The sequence below is a fragment of the Halichoerus grypus genome, chromosome 2 (assembly GCF_964656455.1).
Source record: "Halichoerus grypus chromosome 2, mHalGry1.hap1.1, whole genome shotgun sequence".
In the NCBI taxonomy this organism is placed as follows: Eukaryota; Metazoa; Chordata; class Mammalia; order Carnivora; family Phocidae; genus Halichoerus; species Halichoerus grypus.
The window spans coordinates 134,694,353-134,714,414 of NC_135713.1; the positions used below are offsets into that span (position 1 = coordinate 134,694,353).

The window sequence follows — 20,062 nt, forward strand, 5'->3', positions numbered from 1 at the left end:
CTAAGTGGGAATTTCCTCCATGCTTCCATACTTGGACTAGAATCAATTAGCTTTCTAAAATGCAAATTTGACTAAGGTGCTTCTCTGTTTCATACGGGCTACAGGGTAAAGCCTTAGCATGGCACGTGAAAGCCTCCATGAGGTCAGGCTTATCTCTTACCATTGTCCACTTCTCCTTTGACTATAGCCAAGTGAAATTTCTTATCGATCTCCTGTCTACTGTTCTACCTGTTTATACCTTTATGCATGCTATTCTGTCCACCTGAAACGCCATTCCACCCATTCCATTAGGCAAACTCTTTTTAATTCTTCAAACTTTGTTTAGGAATCACTTCTACAAAATCTTCCCCACCCTCCCAGATGGAAGTAATTCCAGCCTTCAAAGTGTGGTGTCTGGACCAGTGGCATCAACCCTATCTAGAAACTTGTTAGGAATTCACATTCTTCGGCCCATCCTTGAAACTCTGAGGGCAGAGCCCAGCAATCAGTATTTTTATAAGCCAACCAGATGATTCTGATGCACGCTAACATTCAAGAACAACTGCTTTATATATAGATTTTAGGCACATGTCCATTACAGATTCCATCACATGACATTTAGCCTATACGTGCCCATCACTGCTTTCTCTGCTTTCTGAGGGTGTGGGCAATATTTTATTTGCCAGAGATACTGGGCACTTACTGAACTGAATAAAATGAATTTCCCGATGTAACCATGATTTTAGTGGCAATAATAAAAATAATACTAGTAGAAGTTAATATTTATATGGCACTCATCTTCCTAGAAAGGCCCATTATTACAAGTCTAGTGATGCAATCATGGTATATCTAAAAGAAAAAAAATACACTTCTAATAGATTAATAGTATGGGTACTGGCTGATGTCTTAGTCTTTTGTATGAAGAACAATGGATTCGGAGCCAGAAGATCTAGATTTAAGCCCCAGATCTGATATTTATTAACTGGGGTTCTGAACAAATAAATCATTTCATAGCTCTGGGGCTCACTTTCTTTACAGATAGAACACAGGTGATCATATGAGATAATGCAAGTGAGGTCAGTTTGCAAGCAGTAAAGTGATGCTGAATGTTTTTGTCTCTTCCCCCTGACCTGTTCTCCATGTGTGTACACAGCCCTTCTTCCCTCCCCACCTTCATTCCTGATTTTAAGCTCAGTGGATCAAGATGTGGGAACTAAAGAGACTGGAAGAGGGGGCTGAGCTGGGACTGGAAAAGAGGAGAGCCCAGCCTGTCCCAGTCTGTTCTTTGGCTTCTCTTTGGTCTTTCCTCCCCCAAGAGAGTCCACGGCCAAGGGCTGACACTGAAACTTAGCTTCGCAAACTACAGAGTTGATGTGACACAAGACAATCCTACACATCCCAGCCTGTGCCAGTCACTTCTGTCACTCTGCCACGCAAAATAGTTTGAACGTGCACGGGATTCATAAAAACAGTGCGTGATTTCTACACAGAGCCATCCTCTACACAAGCCATCTCTGACCACCCTAGATATTGTTCAGTACTGAAAGGCTTTGGCCCTGACTCCAGAAAGCTGGAGCCAGTTGGGTGAACAAGCAGACATTACTCAAACAGTAATGAGCCACAGAGAATAAAAGAATGAAAATCCCCAGCACCTTTTGAAGTTTAGAGACTTTTAAACAACTAAGGTCTCATTAAGTTTACAAAAGAAACAATTAAGCCAGCCATCCAAACAACTCTCCTGAAATTCATGATTTCTCACAAAGCTTTCCAGAAGTGAGGCACGCATCTCAACAGGCGTACAAGGAAACGGGTACACGCCAAGCTGGCCGCGGAAGTAGACACACCCTGAAGTGAGATTTTCAGAGACCCGGTAGGTTTCTGCAGTTTGGGCCCCCTCTCTAGCAGCCTGCCCTTCCAGTTCAGGAAGGCGTGTCCTGACTTCAAGCCCTCCCCACAGATGGTGCTGAGGATGCGGCTCTAACAGTCCACCCCTTGGCCACTAGCCCTCCACTTGTGCTCAGGTCTCTTCCCCTCCCGTCCCTCCAGAACTCTGGCTCTGCCATCGTCCCTCTTCTTTCTCTTCAGCCACCCTCTCCACCTCGGCTCTCTCCTCTGATCCTATAAAAACAAATAAGCACCCCCGCCACCTCAAGATATGCTGCCTCCCCAGGTGCCCATAGGCTTTCTTGCTCTTGGGTTCACCACCATCTTTTTTGAGAGAATTGCTGTGGTTCTTTTCTCTCCTTCCTCGCCTCTTGCATTTACTCCTCTAGCCACCACAACATGGCTTCTACTCTGCCATCCCAAAGGCCCCACTCTTATTATGGCCACCAATGGGTCTTCACTGGAAAATCCAACCCTTCACTTTATAATAAATGGTCTATTTCCCACTATTGGCCACTTCTTTAAATTCTTTAGCTCCCTCTCTCCCTTTTAAGCTCCCTTAGTATTCCTCCTGTATTTCTGAAAACTGTTTTCCCATCTCTTTGGTAGAAGCCTCTTTTTCCCCGTACCATGTGGGACATACTTCTGCACAGTTCTGTCCTTGGACTCTTCTTTCCACATTCCATACTTCACAGGTGACCGTACAGATGCCCAGTTCCAGCCACTGCCTCTAGAGAGTGCAGATACTGGTGATCAACATTTTTATACATTTATCCCAGACTGCTTTATTACAGTTCTTTCTACCATTTAGGCTTTGTTAGAGAAAAATATTACAAATAATCCTATTTTCAAATACATTTTTGTTCTGGTTCCTTGTTTTTATTCTATCAAGAGGGTTTTTAAAATTAATAATAATCAAATTCTTTTATGCTAAGACATATTTTGCAGTTGGTATTTGGGAAAACTCAGGAGCTGTTTTGACCATTTTAAGAGTATACCACATGTAGCATTATAATGCTAACACGTAGTCAGGCAAAAGATGAAGGTCCACATTGGCAAAGCTGATGAGATATCACAGCACTGAACGATCTCCTTCTGCTAGAAGGAGTGGTCATGGATGAGAAGAGACCTGGATGAACCGAGCTGACCAGAGGTGACCAACGGGCCCAGCAGAAGTCATTTCAACAGAAGTTACCTACATGGTATCTAGAGCCAGACTGCCCGTGTTATACCCTGGTTTCACCATTTTCTAGCTCACTAATAGTAGTTCCTTAATCTCTTATCAGTTTCTTCATCTGTAAAACAGGGTAACAATGGTACTTCTATCAGAGCATGGCTGTGAAGATTATGAGCTAATCACATAAAACATAGGTAATCCTGTCTGATGCATAGGAAGTGTTCAATAAACACTATTAATATTATTTACATTAACAAGTATAAAAATGAGCATTTAGAAGCAAAGCCAAAGCAATGGCAACTATTGAGGCAAACGTTACAAATTACAAAGGAATTACAAAAGAAATTTAACTTGCAGCGGGGTACATGCCTGGCTATAATCCTTGTTCAGCTTCAGTGATGGTCTAGTTTTAATTATGGGCCGATAATCAATCACCACAGAAATATAAAGACTGTCAAGAGCAGAGCTTGAAATTGTGATTCAATCTGACCTTCTATGAAGTTAACCTGACATTTCATAATAGGCTCAATTGTTATGATGGGGTTCTGTAAGCTCTGAGAACATAGATCAAGCCTGTGTCATTCACCAAAGCCTAGAATTGCTCTTGGCACACTGTTAACATTTAATACGTGTTGTTGAGTAGATAAGCGTAAAATCTAGTGGTACATAAGAGGTAAATAGTTTGTGTAAATAATCCGTGCTGTGAATCTAATACATGCTATAACTAGCAGGCAAGATAAGATCTTTTAGGGCTATCTGCAGAGTAAGGGAAGAGCAAAAAAAAAAAAAAAATCTGGCTGTAGTTCATTCTTGGAAATCATTCTATAAGGCTGCTCTCCACCTTCTCAGGAAGAGGTATTGAGTCCAAGACGTGGGGCCCAGGTTCTCGTCTCTGCCTCTTATAGTACCTATGGGACATGAACATATGATTCATCTTGTCTGGATTAGATTATTACTAATTCCTTTCCTGGCAGGTGTTTGGAAAACAAGAGAACACAGATGACATATGATAGCAGAACAAGGCACGAGGCTTTCGATAATGGGGGCCACAGAAGGGAGGAGTGTAGGGTAACGTAGACTTGAATACAGGACATTTGCAAAAGAACATGTGAACACCCGACAAAACTAGATCATACTGAGAAGCACTAAGAAAAGTTTTAATGCGGAAGAGCGCAGGTGAGTGCTGGGAGGGACAGGGCTGATGGACGGGACAGTGAAGAAGGGGCCGAGGCAGCCCAAGGCCACGTGAGAGAGTCTTGGTCGCCTTCTAGGAAGCACATAGGGAAGGATGATAGGATCTTACTCAGGTAGACCTCTCGCTAGAGAGGACAGGCAAGCCAGGTTCTTTGTACCTTGATTAACTTCATTCTTTTTCATTACTAAAATCAGGGCAAAAGCTGTACTCTTGACCCACTCAACTCTCTGAGTCCACTTGGTAAGTTCCCTGTGCCCTTCCTTGGGGCCTCCCGCTGCTATGAAATGGCTTTGTGGGAATATAATGAAATCTCGGAGGTGTCAGCGGATTGCTTTGAGTAAAAATTGGTGCATGCAAACCAGAGGGTGGCAGGCATTTTAGTGCAAGGATGGAAAAATATGAAAACCCACTGAAAGGAGATTTGTTTGCCATAAGAAGTTATTTTCCTACCAGACAGTGGTTCAGTCACTTTAGTAAAATGAATCCACAAAATTCTGTGGGTTGGCTTAAAGGGGATAGCGAAGTGCAAGGACACTTGTTTGTCTTGATCTCATGCGACCTGCACAAAAAATAGGCTGTCAAAAAATGTCATTTTTCACCAAAATTGTGGTCACAGTGGTATAGAATGGTGGCAAAAATTCCTGAGTAGAGGAATGGAGTATATCCTCACTTCTGTCTGTGTGCGTGCATGTGTGTGTGTGTGTGTGTGTGTGTGTGTGTATTTACATGTATATGTGTGTATGCATATAGGCATGTGTGTATACATATGTGTGTATTACATAAATATGTGGGTATGGATTTATATACATACATACACAAAATTTCATATTTTCTCCATAAAATTCAGGGCAATAGGTAGCTGATGATTACCATTTTACAGATGGGAAAACCCAAGGGCAAAAAAATTAAGAGATTTGCCTATGTTTGCTTCAGCTTGTTTTACATTTTATTTAGAATACATACCAACTCCATTAATCCAAACAGTGATTTGCAATTGCATCAGTACCAAATGTGGAAACTGATGGCATCTTACAGACTGGTCCAGAGTCCCTACTCTCAGGTCGCTCAGAATAGGGAAGAGTAACGTAGTCACGGAGTTCTGTATTTAAATCCTGACCCAGCCACTTATGTACCTATAACCCTGTGAAAGCCAGATGATCTCCCTAAGGCTCAATTTTTTTCATGTGCCAAACGGATGACAATAGGAGCTGATGGGAGGCTTCAACCAAGATACCGGACCCACAGTGTGGGGCACTGTGCATGGCAGAGCCCACGCCTGAGCTAGCGGTGAGGTCCCTCCATAGATCTATAGTTCAGCCTCTGATTTGTTTGGTCCTGTGTCTACTACTATTTTTGGGAAAAGCAAAATGGCCTTTCTTAATAAAATAAATACACCTACGGCTAGTAAGAACTAATATCCCAGCACATTTTTCTTTTTTTGAGAGAGGGGTCTGGCTTCCACAGGAGTAAAGAAAGAAATCTGCAAATCCATTTGCAGGGACAGAAAAGCCCTGCTTTGAACTGTGGTGTTTCTGTGTGTCCTCATCTCCCTCCCTGACCTGCTGGGATTGGGCAATGTTCTCTCCTTTGAGATGGCAGGGTTACAAGAACGTGTAGTTTAAACCCTGCAGTTTGCAAAGGACGAACGTTATTTTGGGGTCTGGGAAACTTCAATATAATGTGATTGCCTTCTGGGTTCTGTCTCATTAGGTAAAGGCAAAAAAGTTCTAGTTGCTGTTTTGAACCAATATACAGCTCGGGTTTTAATTAAAACAAGAACCAGGCTCAAGACTGGAGGGGAAAATCTTGAGATAGAAAGCATGGACTATGTCATAGGGCCACAACTAGAGAATAAGAAGGGCAGTTGTGAATTTGGGCATCTTTTGGGTGAACCATCTTTTTCAAATATATTGGGCATTTTCCTCCCTGCTCCTGCCACTCAACCAGGGAAGAGGAGTTAAGGGCTGTCAGAGACAGAGGTTATGGAATCCTAAAAGTGAAGGCATGTTTATGGGGGACTGACTACATTCTTTTTACGCCAGTGAATTAACAAGCTGAACACATCTTCATTTTTAAATGTCAGCATCCAAATAGCTTCCATTTGGCTCTTAGAGCAGTTGTAACATTTACTGCTCCTGGTTTACCTAAAGAGGCTGAGAACAATCATTTCAACATTAAAGAGGTCACCACTGCTTTCCCCAAGAAGTTATTATCTAAGAACAATACAAGTCTGGCACATTTAAGGACTGAACCTGGATCTGACGGAACTATTATAAAATAATCTGCCATGTTATAGAGGTTGCCATATTAGAGCTTCTTTCATTTCATGTGGTTTAAAAAAAGATACAGGATGGCTTAGCCTCAGTACGACCAACATGTTAGGTCAGGGAGTTCTTTGTTGCGGGGATTTTCCTGTGCATTTTAGGTTGTTCAGAAGCATCTTTGGTGTCTACCCGTTAGATGCCAGTGGGACCCTTCCCCAACCATAACAACCAAAAATGGCTCCAGGCATTGCCAAATGATCCCCTGGGGTGTGGGTAAAATCAACCCCGACAAGGACCACTGCAGTAGACTGTATTCATCTGGAGAGTCAGTCAAGTACTGTGCCCAGAGCAGGTATTTCAGAGACAGAGTGCTCCCAATGGGCCGGGTGGCCCTGGACAAGATGGGTAACACCTCCATGCTTTGGTTTGCTCATCTACAAAACGAAGATCATGAGAAATTCCTGCCTCACAGGATTGTTTGAGGATTAAACAAGATAATGCATCTGCCCAAGTGAGCACTCAGTAAATGTGCACCATTACTGTTTCAACCATTCTACGCGCTGCCATTCTTTTTTTTCCCTTCTAAGCGTAAGGGCATGTTAAAGATCCAAACAATAGAAACCTATTTAAAGGGGCGGGGGAAGGCTTGAGTGCAGCTACACAATTACAGATGGGCAATCTTTATTTATGTTTCCGAGTGGTCAACTTGTTGAAACTCGACTCTTACATAATCCGGTATCCCCGATTTGCTAAACAGTGCCGGCTATTGCCTAACGCGCTTTATTATCTTCCAAGCAGAGACCCCTAATTCATCAAAATTACAGGCTGCTGCCAGATGATTCTTCTATAAATACAAACGCTCTATTGTATTAAAAAAAAAAAAAAATGTCCTGACATAATGCCTGGTTTTTTTTCCCCTTGAGTTCTTTCTTCACCATTGGTCATATAAACATTATTGTTATTATTCACTGAGATAATAACACAAGCTACTTTAAGAGCAACTTACTATGTGCCAAGCTAAGTGCTCCATGTATTTTATCTGGTCACTCAATGCTTAAAATAGCCTTAAAAGTTAGGTGGGTATCTGGGAGAGGAGAAGTTACTGTGCTGCAGTCAGCAAAGGTCAGAGCAAGGCTGGAGCTCCCTTCCAAAGCCTATGCTCTTAAAATGCAGCTTCATCAAAGCTGAGAGAGCTGCCCTCAGCTCCTCATCGTAATGCCTGTTTCCCCTTCTAAGACGGTTTCCACACTCCCTCCACCTCCCCACGTGATTCTTTCCTTGCTTCTCCCCACTCAGCTCAAAATACCTCGAGGTGAGTGCCATGAAAGAACCATGCTCTGAACACTTTTAAGTATAGTAACTTAAAAAGAGAGAGAAGAGACAAAAAGAAACTGTGGAAAGGAAGAAAGTCACTTCACGTTGGTCTTAACGAGGATTAATAAAGACTGTCTGGAAGCTAGGATAGGGAGAGGCTGAATTCGCATTCCCCGGGTACGCAGCACTCATCCAAGGTTGTATAAAGCAGGTCATTCCTCAAACTCGCCCTAGTAATCCAGTGCTGGTATACCGTATGCAAATCTTACTTCAAAGTGAATGGTGAAGTAGAGAAGTAACTCCCTTGCCAGAGGTGTGTGAAAAGAGCTTATCTTTTTGAGACCATTTCTAGCAGTGACCCAAAGCTACATGCCCTGAGAGAGTGATGAAAATAGGGTGGGAAGCTGTGACCCTAGAGGTGGTGGGAAGAAGAGTTAGACGGCTAGCTCAGAAACAGCAACCTCCTCTTCACATACCCCGAGAGCTCAGTCTGGCGGGGGCTGAGGAGCCAACATGGCTGCCGGCTGGCTCTGTGGCAGAACTGATCGTGCGGCCCGGGGTACGTCACAATCAGCTCTTCGCACGCTACGTACGGATGACGCATCAGAGCCACCGTGAGGGAAGCGGGAGGCGGCAGGAAGTTGGCGGCTGTTGTGGGAACGAAGCCGCTCACCAGCCCACAGCTTTACAGGATTAAGCAGGGCCCTCAGAGGGCAGCTGGTCCAGTCCTTATCAACGCATGACTCGTTCTCAGTATTCCCCCAGAGCATCCAACCTGTGCTTTGACCCCACAGGGACTGGGAGGATTCCTCTTATTGTTCGTCAGTTAATAACTTGGCCATCCGTGTCCTTGTGAACGCCAGAGAATGCTGGCTGTGGCGAAGCCCGTCACACAAAGGGAATTATGCCTGATAGGGTTAATCGTGTGCTATACACAGGCACTTTATACATTCACTCAGTGAATAATTTTGACAACAAGGAAACAGATTAAGAAGGGGAGGCTCAGCGAGGCCAAACCCCTCCCCCACCACACACACCATCAAGTGAGATTCACTTCTTGGTCCAGGAGACCCCGAAACCCCACTTTGTCTGCCACACGGGATTTCTGCTGTCAACTGCTCAATGCGACTGGGAGAGTTTAGGATATACAGATTACAATAAAGCGGCCCATGGAGGCGAAGGCAGAATCGCCTGAAGTGTTGCTTGCAAGAAGGGCTACTTACGGATATATCATCACTGAAGTCGATCTCATCCAAATCAAGGTATTCGGGCGCTTCCATTATTCCTCTTTGCACATTTTGAGTAAAGTCAAATACTTATAAAAGCCCTGGAAAAGACAGAGGCAAAAAAGAAAAGCAAAAGGGTTAGCTGTTTTATAACCCAAACTCCCATCTATATTTAAACAAACAAAAACGAGCAGGGTAATTGGGTGCTAGTGCTACCTTGGAGCACATGTTCGCTCTTTGATGGCCCAGCCTGGCTTTTCAGCTCCTCAGGCTCCCCAGGGAGCACCCAAATTCCTTTGCTTTGCTTCATCTGTTTGCTTATTTTTTTGCCAGGACAGTAAGTCAGGTCAGCCGCTTCCCCAGGGACTAATATTAGGACTGACCCAGCCCACACCTTGCACTTACCACACCCTGGGGGAAAGCAGGGCTTTGGGGATGGGGAGCAAGCCTCAAAATCTCAGGGTATTCACCATATTCCACTGTTTCCGGCAGGCGTATCCCTGGAAGCCACGCTTGGAGCAGTAAATCCTGGCTCCCCATGGAAATAACCCAACTACAAGACAGAGACCAACTAACCAACAGTAATGGCTACTTCAGACGTTGGAGGACAATGTCCAGTTCACCCTCCCCCCAACACAGGATCCAGGCATAGATGTAAACCACAGGGTTTCCATCTGGCTCGGGCTTCTCACAGCTTTGCCTGACGGTGCCACAGTGACCTAACGCAGGCGCCAGAATGTCCTCAGTCAGCACTTGCCTCGGGGCTGCCCGTGGCAATCCTTTAAATCTGTCAAGGAAGATACATCACCTCCCAGTTCGCTTTCCCATCACTTATCATCATCACCATCGGCGGCGGCAGTGGTACCTACAGATGTCAAGAACAGAAATATAGATCTCCGGGCAGTGCCTGAGCGCACAGCGTCTCCCGCAGAGCCGACTCCGAGAGCAAACAAGATCCCCTTTCCTGGAACTTGGCTTTCTTATTATAGAAACTGTCCTATGTATTCAGACTTGAGCCTCTGAAATAATGTATTCTCTCCTCTTTCGGTTCTCTAATCAAGGGGGTATCTTGATGAGGCCAAGAAATAAGGAGACTAAGGAATACGTTATTGGGAAGTGAAAATAAGTCTAGGCTGATGAAAATGGGTTTAATTAATGAGGAAAAGGGGTTTAAGTAATATAAGATCGAGAGTGTAAAAATGACTCTTTTTGAAAAGGAAACTCTTACTCTGGAGGCATTGCTTTCCCATTTCGAGACCTTTTCTTTTTTTAAGCTACGCAAATTGCTTAATTACAATAAATGAGGAAAAAAAATCACTTGCCACACATACCTCAAAACCATCAGTTGATTTAATTTCCAGTGTTTCTTCTCCTTCTCATCCCACATGCATATACCATTTTTACATATTTTTAATTATAGTGCATACAGGGTCGATCCAAGAAAGGATTGGGAGGCTACTACCATGTTCAAATGAGATTATCCATTTAGAATAAATATTAAAAGTTCTTCTGGGGGCGCCTGAGTGGCTCAGTCAGTTGAGTGTCTGACTCCTGATTTTGGCTCAGGTCATGATCTCAGGGTTGTGAGATCGAGCCCTGTGTCAGGCTCCACACTGGGCTTGGAGACTGCTTAAGATTCTTTTTCTGCCCCTTCCTCCCCTCTCTCCCTCTCTAAAAAAAAGTGATTTCTTCTGAAATCACATTAAGGTTTAAAATGAAGAGAAAATCAATTTGTTATTTGTTATATATATATATATATATATATATATATATATATATATATATAATATTATATATCAAGGTTACGTATTACATATAAAATTAATTATTACCATAATATTAATAATTATACAATATTATATTAATCATGCCGATAAATAATAATAAATATTGATATATGTTATATATTTATATATCTATTATTATATTTGTTATATATTTTCTCTCTATATATAAATATATCTAGAAATTTTATTATTTACAGAAATCTAAAAAGAGGTTCTTAAGCAAATTGCTTGGTACAAAAATATGTCACTTTTCCTCTAATCCTCACAAAGATTTTCAGAGGAAAATAATGCACACTCATACTTGCAAATTACACAAAATGACTTTCTCTTCCATTCTGGTGGATTCTGGGACAATCCAGACTATTTGGATTCGAGCTCATCAGCTGACAGACTTTCTTCGAATCTAGTTTCTTTTCACTACATCTGTACTCCAGGTTGAATTGTTCACCTACAGATTCTATTCCCGTGGTCTTGGTGAACACAAGATGATAGTGGGTGTCAGGATGGGGTGCAGACAAAAACAATATCACCAGAAGCATGGATTCGTGAAGAGATGAATCGGGAAAACATGTTTCAAGACTGGGGATCGAGCGCATCTTTAAATATAAGGACATACAGACTAAATATAAAATACACATGGACACGTCTTAATGAAGCAAATTCACAAGTACTCATCGAGCCCCTGTTTGAGGTGTTCTGATAATACATTCAGCAATATCCACTCTAGTTCAGCTATTCTAACGGGACATAGCCAGTGGATAATATAAAGCATGACATTGAAGCAGATGATCTTCATGGTTAGACTTGGAGATGGTAGTGAGATTCTTTATTCCATAGGCCAGAAGACAAGAGTTACAACAGTTACAGCTCATGACGGGTAGAGCTGAGCCACTGCCCATATTTATCTCAGTGGGCTGGGTGGTCCAGCCTCAGATGAAGGGGCCCAAGGAGTCCAGGACCCTCCTCTCCTCCTAATGGGCTTCCACATGTGTCCATCTCCTTAAGATGCCTTATTCTCTCTACCACCCAATTCCTCTTGTCTGGTTTCAGGGCTTCCCTCTTTCAAGGTGCCACTTTAGAAGTGTTACCTCCTCGGTTATAAAGTGCAGAAATCCCCATGGTTCACTAACTCGGCCACATTCCCGATATTCATTGCTCCCTTTCAGTAGAGAGTGAGACCACAGCTGTCCCAGGGGTCATTACATTGCCTCCACATCTGCCCTTGCATGGGGCACCTGGCATGGGTGGGCACTCCCTCCCGAGGAATGGGGGAAGGGATGAGGTCAGCTGGGAGCAGCGGCTGAAAATCATCCAACATGATAAGGAAACTGAGCCAGACTGCTGGTGGTTTTCTCGGCCTGCTCTAATGGCACCATCCTGCGCTCCCCCACGCCAGCCCACAATGGAAACCAGCGGGTCCTCTTTCCTGACCACACGCTCTAAGGGAATACACAGCTACAGAGGGCACACACCGGAGGCCCAAGAGCGGAGTCTGGCCCACAGATGTGATGTGTCTGGCCCTAGCAGTGTTTTTTAAAAAACGGAGTGAGTTGCCAATTTGTAGACCTTGGGTGATTTCACATAAAATTCTGGATTTCTGGCATTGCTTTTAAAATATCTGAGGCTCTGGCCAACACAGATCCACATTCCCCATGACAACAATTGGCTGGAGCTAAGCTGCCTCATGGACAGGCATGTGCTCCCCAGTTCACCAGCTCCCCTTCTTCGGCTCCCCTCCCTGAGAAGCCCTGCCTGGCCCTGGGGGCATGTGAGTGTTTGATCCCTTAAAGGAATTCAGCATTAAACAATAAGTCCCATCACCCCCCCACCCCCTTTTTGGGACGGGTGCCTCCTGCCAAACACTGTTTACTTCATTTGTATTCCAAGATCAAATTTGTATTCTAAGATTGTTTTAAATTCTCATGCCACAACAGCAACAAAAAAATTTCTTACACATAAATTACCAGCTTGTTATAATTTGTACTTTCACAAAGCCTCCATTTTCTCTCCTAGGACTAGAAAAAGAAAACCTTCACACACGTCATCAAATGTCGCAAGGTGGGGATTAGGTTTCCTTCACTGTACAACTGGAGGAAGGAAGGTTCCTGCTTTGTTGTGTTTGCTGCTGTAGATTGATGTGGTGCCACTTTGCTGTTGCGACCAGAGGGAAGGGCACAAGCTGTGTAAAGTGCAAGCCCAGAAGAAAACCAAGGCTACCCGCCATCTGGCCAGACTAGCAGCTTGGACGCAAGACGGCTAACTTTACACAGGGCCGACAAGAGCGGGTTCACACGTCGGTGAAAAATACCTTTACATGAGATTTTTATTGCTAGGCTTCATAGTTGGCCTTGGGCCCCTTTGAGATCTCAAAACCCAATCATTTATAAATTTGTACTGTACCCCGTCCCCATCAGCCCTGACCCTACAAGCTACAGTCACTTGTCCCAGGTTCTCTGAGGTCCCAAGGACTTTCTTTTGTATTACTGTCCGCCTTCACCCCAATATACCTCTTACAAGATCTGTCTACCTTAAATACTGTTGACTGACTGAAATCATTCCATTTCGAGCTCAGCTGAGCTTTTCCTTTTTCTTCATGGAAGTTAGCAACTTTTAATTTGTTATTCACTTAGGCAGGTATGTTCTGTGTTTAATTTTTTTTTAAGGGTGGGGAGAGATGAAGATGAAAGCTAGTGGGAAAGTAGAGAAAGGTAAAGAAAATATTTTCTAATGGTTAAGTGCTACCAATTTCAGTAGGAAAATTTATAGGAAGGAAAATATTAGAGTGTGGGGACACAGGGCTAGGTGGCTGGAACCTATATGCTGTCTAGAAGCTGTTGGTGACATAGTCTCCCCTTCTTTTGGTGTGCCTGAGGTATCGGGAGAACTCCATCCAAGCTCTGAGCGCATGCTCAGCTAGAGGAGATAAAGGACAACAGAATGAGCACCAACTGTACACAAAGTCTGTAGGATTTTTTCCTACTCTCGTGGAGTTTTGATAAACTGCCAAAAACAGAAGTCCCTCCAGTGCCTATTAAAGTGTACAGAAGGGGCTCATGGCCCTAATGGGTCTATCAACACCATGTCACCTTCTCATAAGGGACCTCAGTGATTGCCCAACTGCTTCCTTCGAGGGAAAATTCAGTCTGGGGAAAGAGCTCAAAATAACGAAGAGTCCAGCTGGATAATAAAAAGGAAGCAAGCAATTTAAAAAAAAATAGCCTTCCCCCACTCTAGTATTATGCTGATCTTTAGGTGATATTTCTGCTGTTTTTGTTGCAACTTAAAAATTGACTCTAAAGGTCATTCCAAATGAAGACTTCCAAAAATCTGTTGGCTAATGGCATCATCAAGTGGAAAAAGCTTGAAATGGCCAACAAAATTTCTGTGAGAAGCTCCACTCACTTAATGTACACATGCTGGCATGCTTGGCTCATAAAAGGCTCACGGATTTGTGACTACAGTCACACATTACCTAAATTGCTCTACTGAAATTTTTCTCAAAATGAATTGCCTCACTCCCTTTTACAAGGAGTCAGCATCGACTCACTCTGAAGGCTCATGTTACACACATCTCTCCTTTCCTGCCAAAGTCACTATTGCTGCATTTACCAGTTGCCTACGAAGGCCTGGTAATTAAACCTAAGTTGGGCTTGTCAAAATAAATGAGCAGAGTACTTTCGGTGATGAGGTAACCTCAACTGATTTGCATTACAGCTTCTTTCTTTGCTCTTTAATTCACCAGTACTTGGGAAAACATAGCATCCTACACCCCTGTGTGCATGCTCATGCACGCACACGCGCACACGCACACACACACACACACACACGCACACACAAAGAGCCAAATCTGTACTGGGATACATTTTCAGTTTGCAAGCTTGCACATAGATACTGGACTTACTGCCTTTAATATAACAAGAGCTCAAAAAAAAAAAAAAATCACCAACTAAGTACTGGAAGGCATGGGTGGAAAAAAGTGAAATATATGAAATGCCCCCAGTTGGCTCAGTAGCTTGGCTGGCAAGGAAGCAGCTCATTCCAAATGTTGGATTCGGTTTCTTTTACTCTTTGATTCAACAGGGGCCAGAAGCATGGCAGTCACTAAATGCCTAGTCCTGAAGCAGAAAAGTGATAGAGACAAGACATTTCTACTGGAAAGAGGTAACTGAAGGAGGGCCAAGAAGTACACACGAGAGGTAAGGGGGAAAGCACGACCTCTGGAGATTTCATCCCCTTCTTCATGTATGGACTATCCTCGCGTGTACATTCTCCACACCGTCATGGGACATGGAGTACAAAGGGACAGAGATAAGAAAACAAGCCATTACAATAAAATGTGGTCCTTGCTAAGAGAAGTGAACCCACAGGAGCCTGAGACACCCAACCTAGAACTTGGAGATGAGGCAATCTTCCTGGGACGGGGTGAGGTCTAAGCTGAACACTGAGGGACAAGGGTGTGAATGGTGAGGGGAGCTGGAGGGCCGGGGGAGGTGTCCCAGGCAGTGGTGACAGCATGGGCAAAGGCTGAGAATGCTCAAGCAGAACTTCCAGAAAGATGGATAACATTGATTTCATACCTACCACTGTTTTTGCTCCAAAGAAGGAGTCTTGAAGGGTGAAGGCCAGGGTGGTAAGCTGGGGTGGTCAGGGGATTATTTCCAAAGCCAGAGTGTAAACACAGCACATTTTCTTGGAATATCACAGTTTCCAGCTTGTTTGGAGAAAATACAAGTAAATGTTTGCTATCAAACAAGAGACAACATATTGACCCTGCTCCAGCTCCCAGGGAGGGGGTGTTGTTCTTCCTGTGTGACTGCCCACAGAAACAGTGGTGAAGCAAAGCTCTGTACTGGGGTCTGGGTCTGGTGCCCGATCTGGAACAAACTTTATACCCAGGGTCTAGGTGTTTCTACATACAGTCTCCCATTTATGTTTCACAAAGGCTCTGAAAGCCTTCATAATTTCTTCAAAATTTCTTTGGTGGAGATAAGGAGATTGAGGCTCAGAGAGGTTCTGCAATTGCCTCAGAGACACACAGCCAGGGCTTTTGATGTTAAGTTTGCTTTTCTCCCTTATTCCAGCTTGCCCAAACTGCAGGGGTCAGAGTGATGCTTTGCCATTTGATTTTTTCAAGTCACCTTTAATTTTTTTATCTGACTTTATTACAACTCTGTGAGGAGGTAGAGTGTGTGTATCACGATTTGCAGTCATTTCCTTTCTATTTCACAGATGGGAAAACACAGGAATGTTTTGGCCCAAATTAAGTACAACTAAGTAGGAGATAAGCAGCTCAGACAAGCCACTTCCCACTAATTCTGGGACTCTACCAGTTTGCCCTTCGGATTGCTCTGACACATGGGCATATCTTTGAGCCATCTGGGTCAGAATTCCACAGACATCCTTGATCCTTAATTGTATCGCTTTGGGTTCTTACAAACTGTAATGCCAAGCAAATGCTCTTTCCCCTCTCCAGCAGAGTCCCAACAGAAAAAACGGTAGGCATGATCATCATCATGAGGAGAAAAGTATATGGATCTTTGTGCACCTTAACATCTCTTACCCAGAGAGGTCCCTGAACTGTTCCATAAAACATCATGTTCCATAGCCAGTTGATTTATAATACTTTGACTTCATCTTCAAAGAAAATGTTGATGACAATCTTTCCTTATGTTTTATTAAAAAGGCAAGTAAGACAGCCCTGGGCTGGAAAACCTCATTCTGGAGATCAGAATTGCTCTGACAAACCCCTACAAAGGTTGGTCTTTTGGTAGTTTTGAGCTCTTGCTTATAGTTTAAAATTCTTGCATTCTTTTTATTTCTAAAATCTAAATGCTGACCATGAACCAACTCATACTAGGACTTTAGAGCTTGAAAAGACCTTAATAGTTAAGCCTAGAGGAAGAGGTACTTTTAAATTTGTGTGTGTGTGTGTGTGTGTGTGTGTGTGTGAGAGAGAGAGAGAGAGAGAGAAAGAGAGATTTAAAATAAATTTATTGGGCTCCTGGGTGGCTCAGTCGTTAAGCGTCTGCCTTCGGTTCAGGTCATGGTCCCAGGGTCCTGGGATCAAGCCCCGCATCGGGCTCCCTGCTCAGTGGGAAGCCTGCTTCTCCCTCTCCCACTCCCCGCTGCTGTGTTCCCTCTCTCACTGTGTCTCTTGCTGTCAAATAAATAAATAAAATCTTTAAAAATAAAAAAATAAAAAAAATAAATTTATTATTCAAAATTCTTTTTGGAAAGAGGAAGGAAAGAATCCATACTTACAGGAGCTTCACAAGACAAAAGAATGTATAATAGAAAAAAATAGAGACACGCCCCTGAACACAAAAATAGTATACTGTGTTTGGTTCTGGATGTCACTTCTTAATGAAGGTCAGGGGCAAACTGTTATGTACCAAGGAAGAGTAAGGAAGTCAGGACAGTTGGTGTTTGGAAAGCTGTCTCATGTGGCACAGCTAAGGAAACATCTAATGTGGAGAAGAGAATCTCCTCTCCCTCTATGACCATAAAGAGTCACCACATAAAGGCAAGATTCGACTCCAAGGGTCGATCTTAGAGGAAGTTTCAGGTACACCAATCTCAGCAGACTTCCTACTAATGGCAACTGGAGTGGGCTTAAATGAAACAGGTTGCTTTATGAGATCACAACCATGCCAGCAAGAAATTGCTCATCTAGAGGTTTGGAGGGATCCTTCGAGGGCGAAAGATGGGACTCCTGCATTTGCAAGGAGGAAGAGATGGCCTCCTAACGCAAAGATTCTGTGTGGTCTGAGACGGCAGTGGGAACATGCCTAAAACCGAACCAGGACAGTCTTGACCCATCCGGACCCCTCTCCTCAGTGTTGCCATGACAATCTCTGTCGAACCTTCCTAATCCTGTCTTATCTGCCCCCTGATCCCACAAGGAATGTGAAAGAAATATGGAGGTTGAGAGAGAGCAAGAGAGTTAAAGAGAAAATAATTTTTGAAAGAGAACTGGGATGTTGTTCATTCAGTGAGAGTATGATTTACTCTCTGTTGTAGATGAAAACTTACAATTCTACAAGGACAAAACTATGACCTAATGAGGCCCAAACAAAAAGAAAATATCTGGGAAGAAAAAGGAAACATTTCTAGCACTGGGAAGTTGAGCCTGGACCTTAGCCAGTCGCGTCTTGCACCGGCTTCTGGAAAGGAACTATGGAATAATTTTGGAACTGGATCCCTTACTCCGTTATGTACAGGAAACTATCCAAATCCAAGTTCCAAATTTTTGGCGCACCTGAAGTGGTCATGCTTTACTCCTGATTTTGCAAAGATTGTTTGATTTCTACAGTGGATTTGCTTGGCAATTATTATTGAGAATGTATGGAACACAGATGATAATCTCGATTCCTTTTTAGACAGAAGTAGACATAACAGCAATATGTACGGAGAGCATTCAAGACTCCATCAAGAGTTGGCCATCTTGGCTGTGTTCTCCTACTTCTCAGCATTTGTAAAGATTAAACTCCCAAGCAGCCTTAGACCAGTGTTCTCAAAGTTCAGCCCATATGAGAATCCCCCAGAAAGCTTATTAAAGCAGATCGCTGGGTCCAACCCCAAGAGTTTCTGATTCAATAGGCCTGGGTAGAGGCCTGGGAATTTACGTTTCTCACAAGTTCCCAGGTGATGCTGAATCTGCTGGTCCCAGAACCACATTTGAGAGCTGCTACCTAAGATCAATAGCTCATCCCAGCCCTGGCTACATCTGCACTTAATTAAAAGATGGTGACCTCTTCCCCACATCCTCCGTGTCCACAGATGTTAACTTCATTATACAGGATCCATGCCTAGTGCCCTTCTGATTAAACTGCCTCTGTGGACTCCACTAAGCGTTTCCCATGAAGACCACCCAGAAAACGAGAAGGCCTTAAGTCTCTGTGTGTGTGTGTGTGTGTGTGTGTTTTAATTCCCAGTGCTATACAAGGGACAGACGCCCGCCTACAAAACCCTACAAAATTTAGGCCTTGGTTACTTTAAAATTTCTTTTCTCCATAGCACTTCATGGCAACAAAGATGTTCTAAGTTTCTCCTGTTAATGAGATCCAGGTTTATAATTTTAGATGCAGCCTTTTTAGAGCAAGAATCTCAATACAGGGATATCCAGTCACTAGAACTACAGTATAATAAATCCCATGTCTACTAATAAAGAAGGAAAATGAAAGAAAAAATATAAGAATCTAATGAGAATTAGCTTAAAATCCAACGCTTACACAACATGTGCGCATTATAAGATATTTAAAATAATTACTCACTGAATCTGAAGCAGTCCAAATAGCTATACTGGCTTAACTGTGAAAAATAAAATCCTGGCCATGTATTTTTTTTTTTTTAAGATTTTATTTATTTATTTGAGAGAGAGAGAGAAGTTAAGCAGGAAGGAGGGGTAGAGGGAGAGGGAGAAGCAGACCTCCTGCTGAGCAGGGAGCCCAAGGTGGGGCTCCATCCCAGGACCCTGGGATCACGATCTGAGCCGAAGGCAGACACTTAACCAACTGAACGACCCAGGCACCCCACTGGCCATGTATTTCTAATTATGGTTATAATTATTATAATGTGCTTATTTTTATTGAATCCAAATCCAGAAATCAGATTACTATGGAGATTTCATCAATTCCTCCAATTAAAATGTACCGACTTAATAACCAAAAGGGGAAATAAACTCTCTATAACATAAACGACTCCTTTTTCTGAAGAAGAGTATAGTTTGATATGTAGGTAATTAAACAAGCATAGCTCAGTAACCAAATATTCGCACATCTATGCATACATGCAGAGCATGATTAAGCAAGCACTAATTCTTTGATCCAATGCTTTCATCTATCCCTAATTTACTAAAGACACTTAGAGAAAGGAAAATGAACGCAATCTGCTTCCCGCTTAGCTGAGGTACTATGACTAACAGTACAAAACTGAACACTGCATACTTAACGAATGATTTTCAATGTGGGGCAAAGCATGTTAAGAAAAAACATAAGATGAAAACACAAGATTGGCGTCAAGTACTGTTAGCAATTTAGCTAGGAAGTTATTACCCTCAGTTTCAACAATACGCTGTTTTCGAATACAACACCTGGCAAAGAGTAAATACTTAATATATTATTTGTTACGTGGAGTTTATTTCCAGACTGTGACCCTTGTTCAGTCACTTTGGAATTTCTACATTCAAAATCTCGGTACTGTCCCCAGTGACAAATGTCGTGATGACCTGTTTTCCT

At 43.0% G+C, this 20,062-nt stretch overlaps 1 protein-coding gene across 6 annotated transcripts in view; it reads right to left on the reverse strand.

Annotated features, from left to right (window-relative positions):
- SNCAIP (synuclein alpha interacting protein) overlaps positions 1 to 20,062 on the reverse strand; it is a 155,638-nt gene that overhangs the window by 65,799 nt on the left and 69,777 nt on the right. For 4 of the 6 annotated variants that reach the window (XM_036071931.2, XM_036071932.2, XM_036071929.2 and 1 more), the window contains exon 2: positions 9,037 to 9,140. In XM_036071931.2, coding sequence (XP_035927824.1) covers positions 9,037 to 9,093 — 57 coding nt within the window. In that variant the 5' untranslated portion in view covers positions 9,094 to 9,140. Of the gene's footprint in view, positions 1 to 9,036; positions 9,141 to 15,407; positions 15,501 to 20,062 lie in introns of those variants that run through there. The other 2 variants (XM_036071933.2, XM_036071937.2) reach the window with 2 other exon arrangements.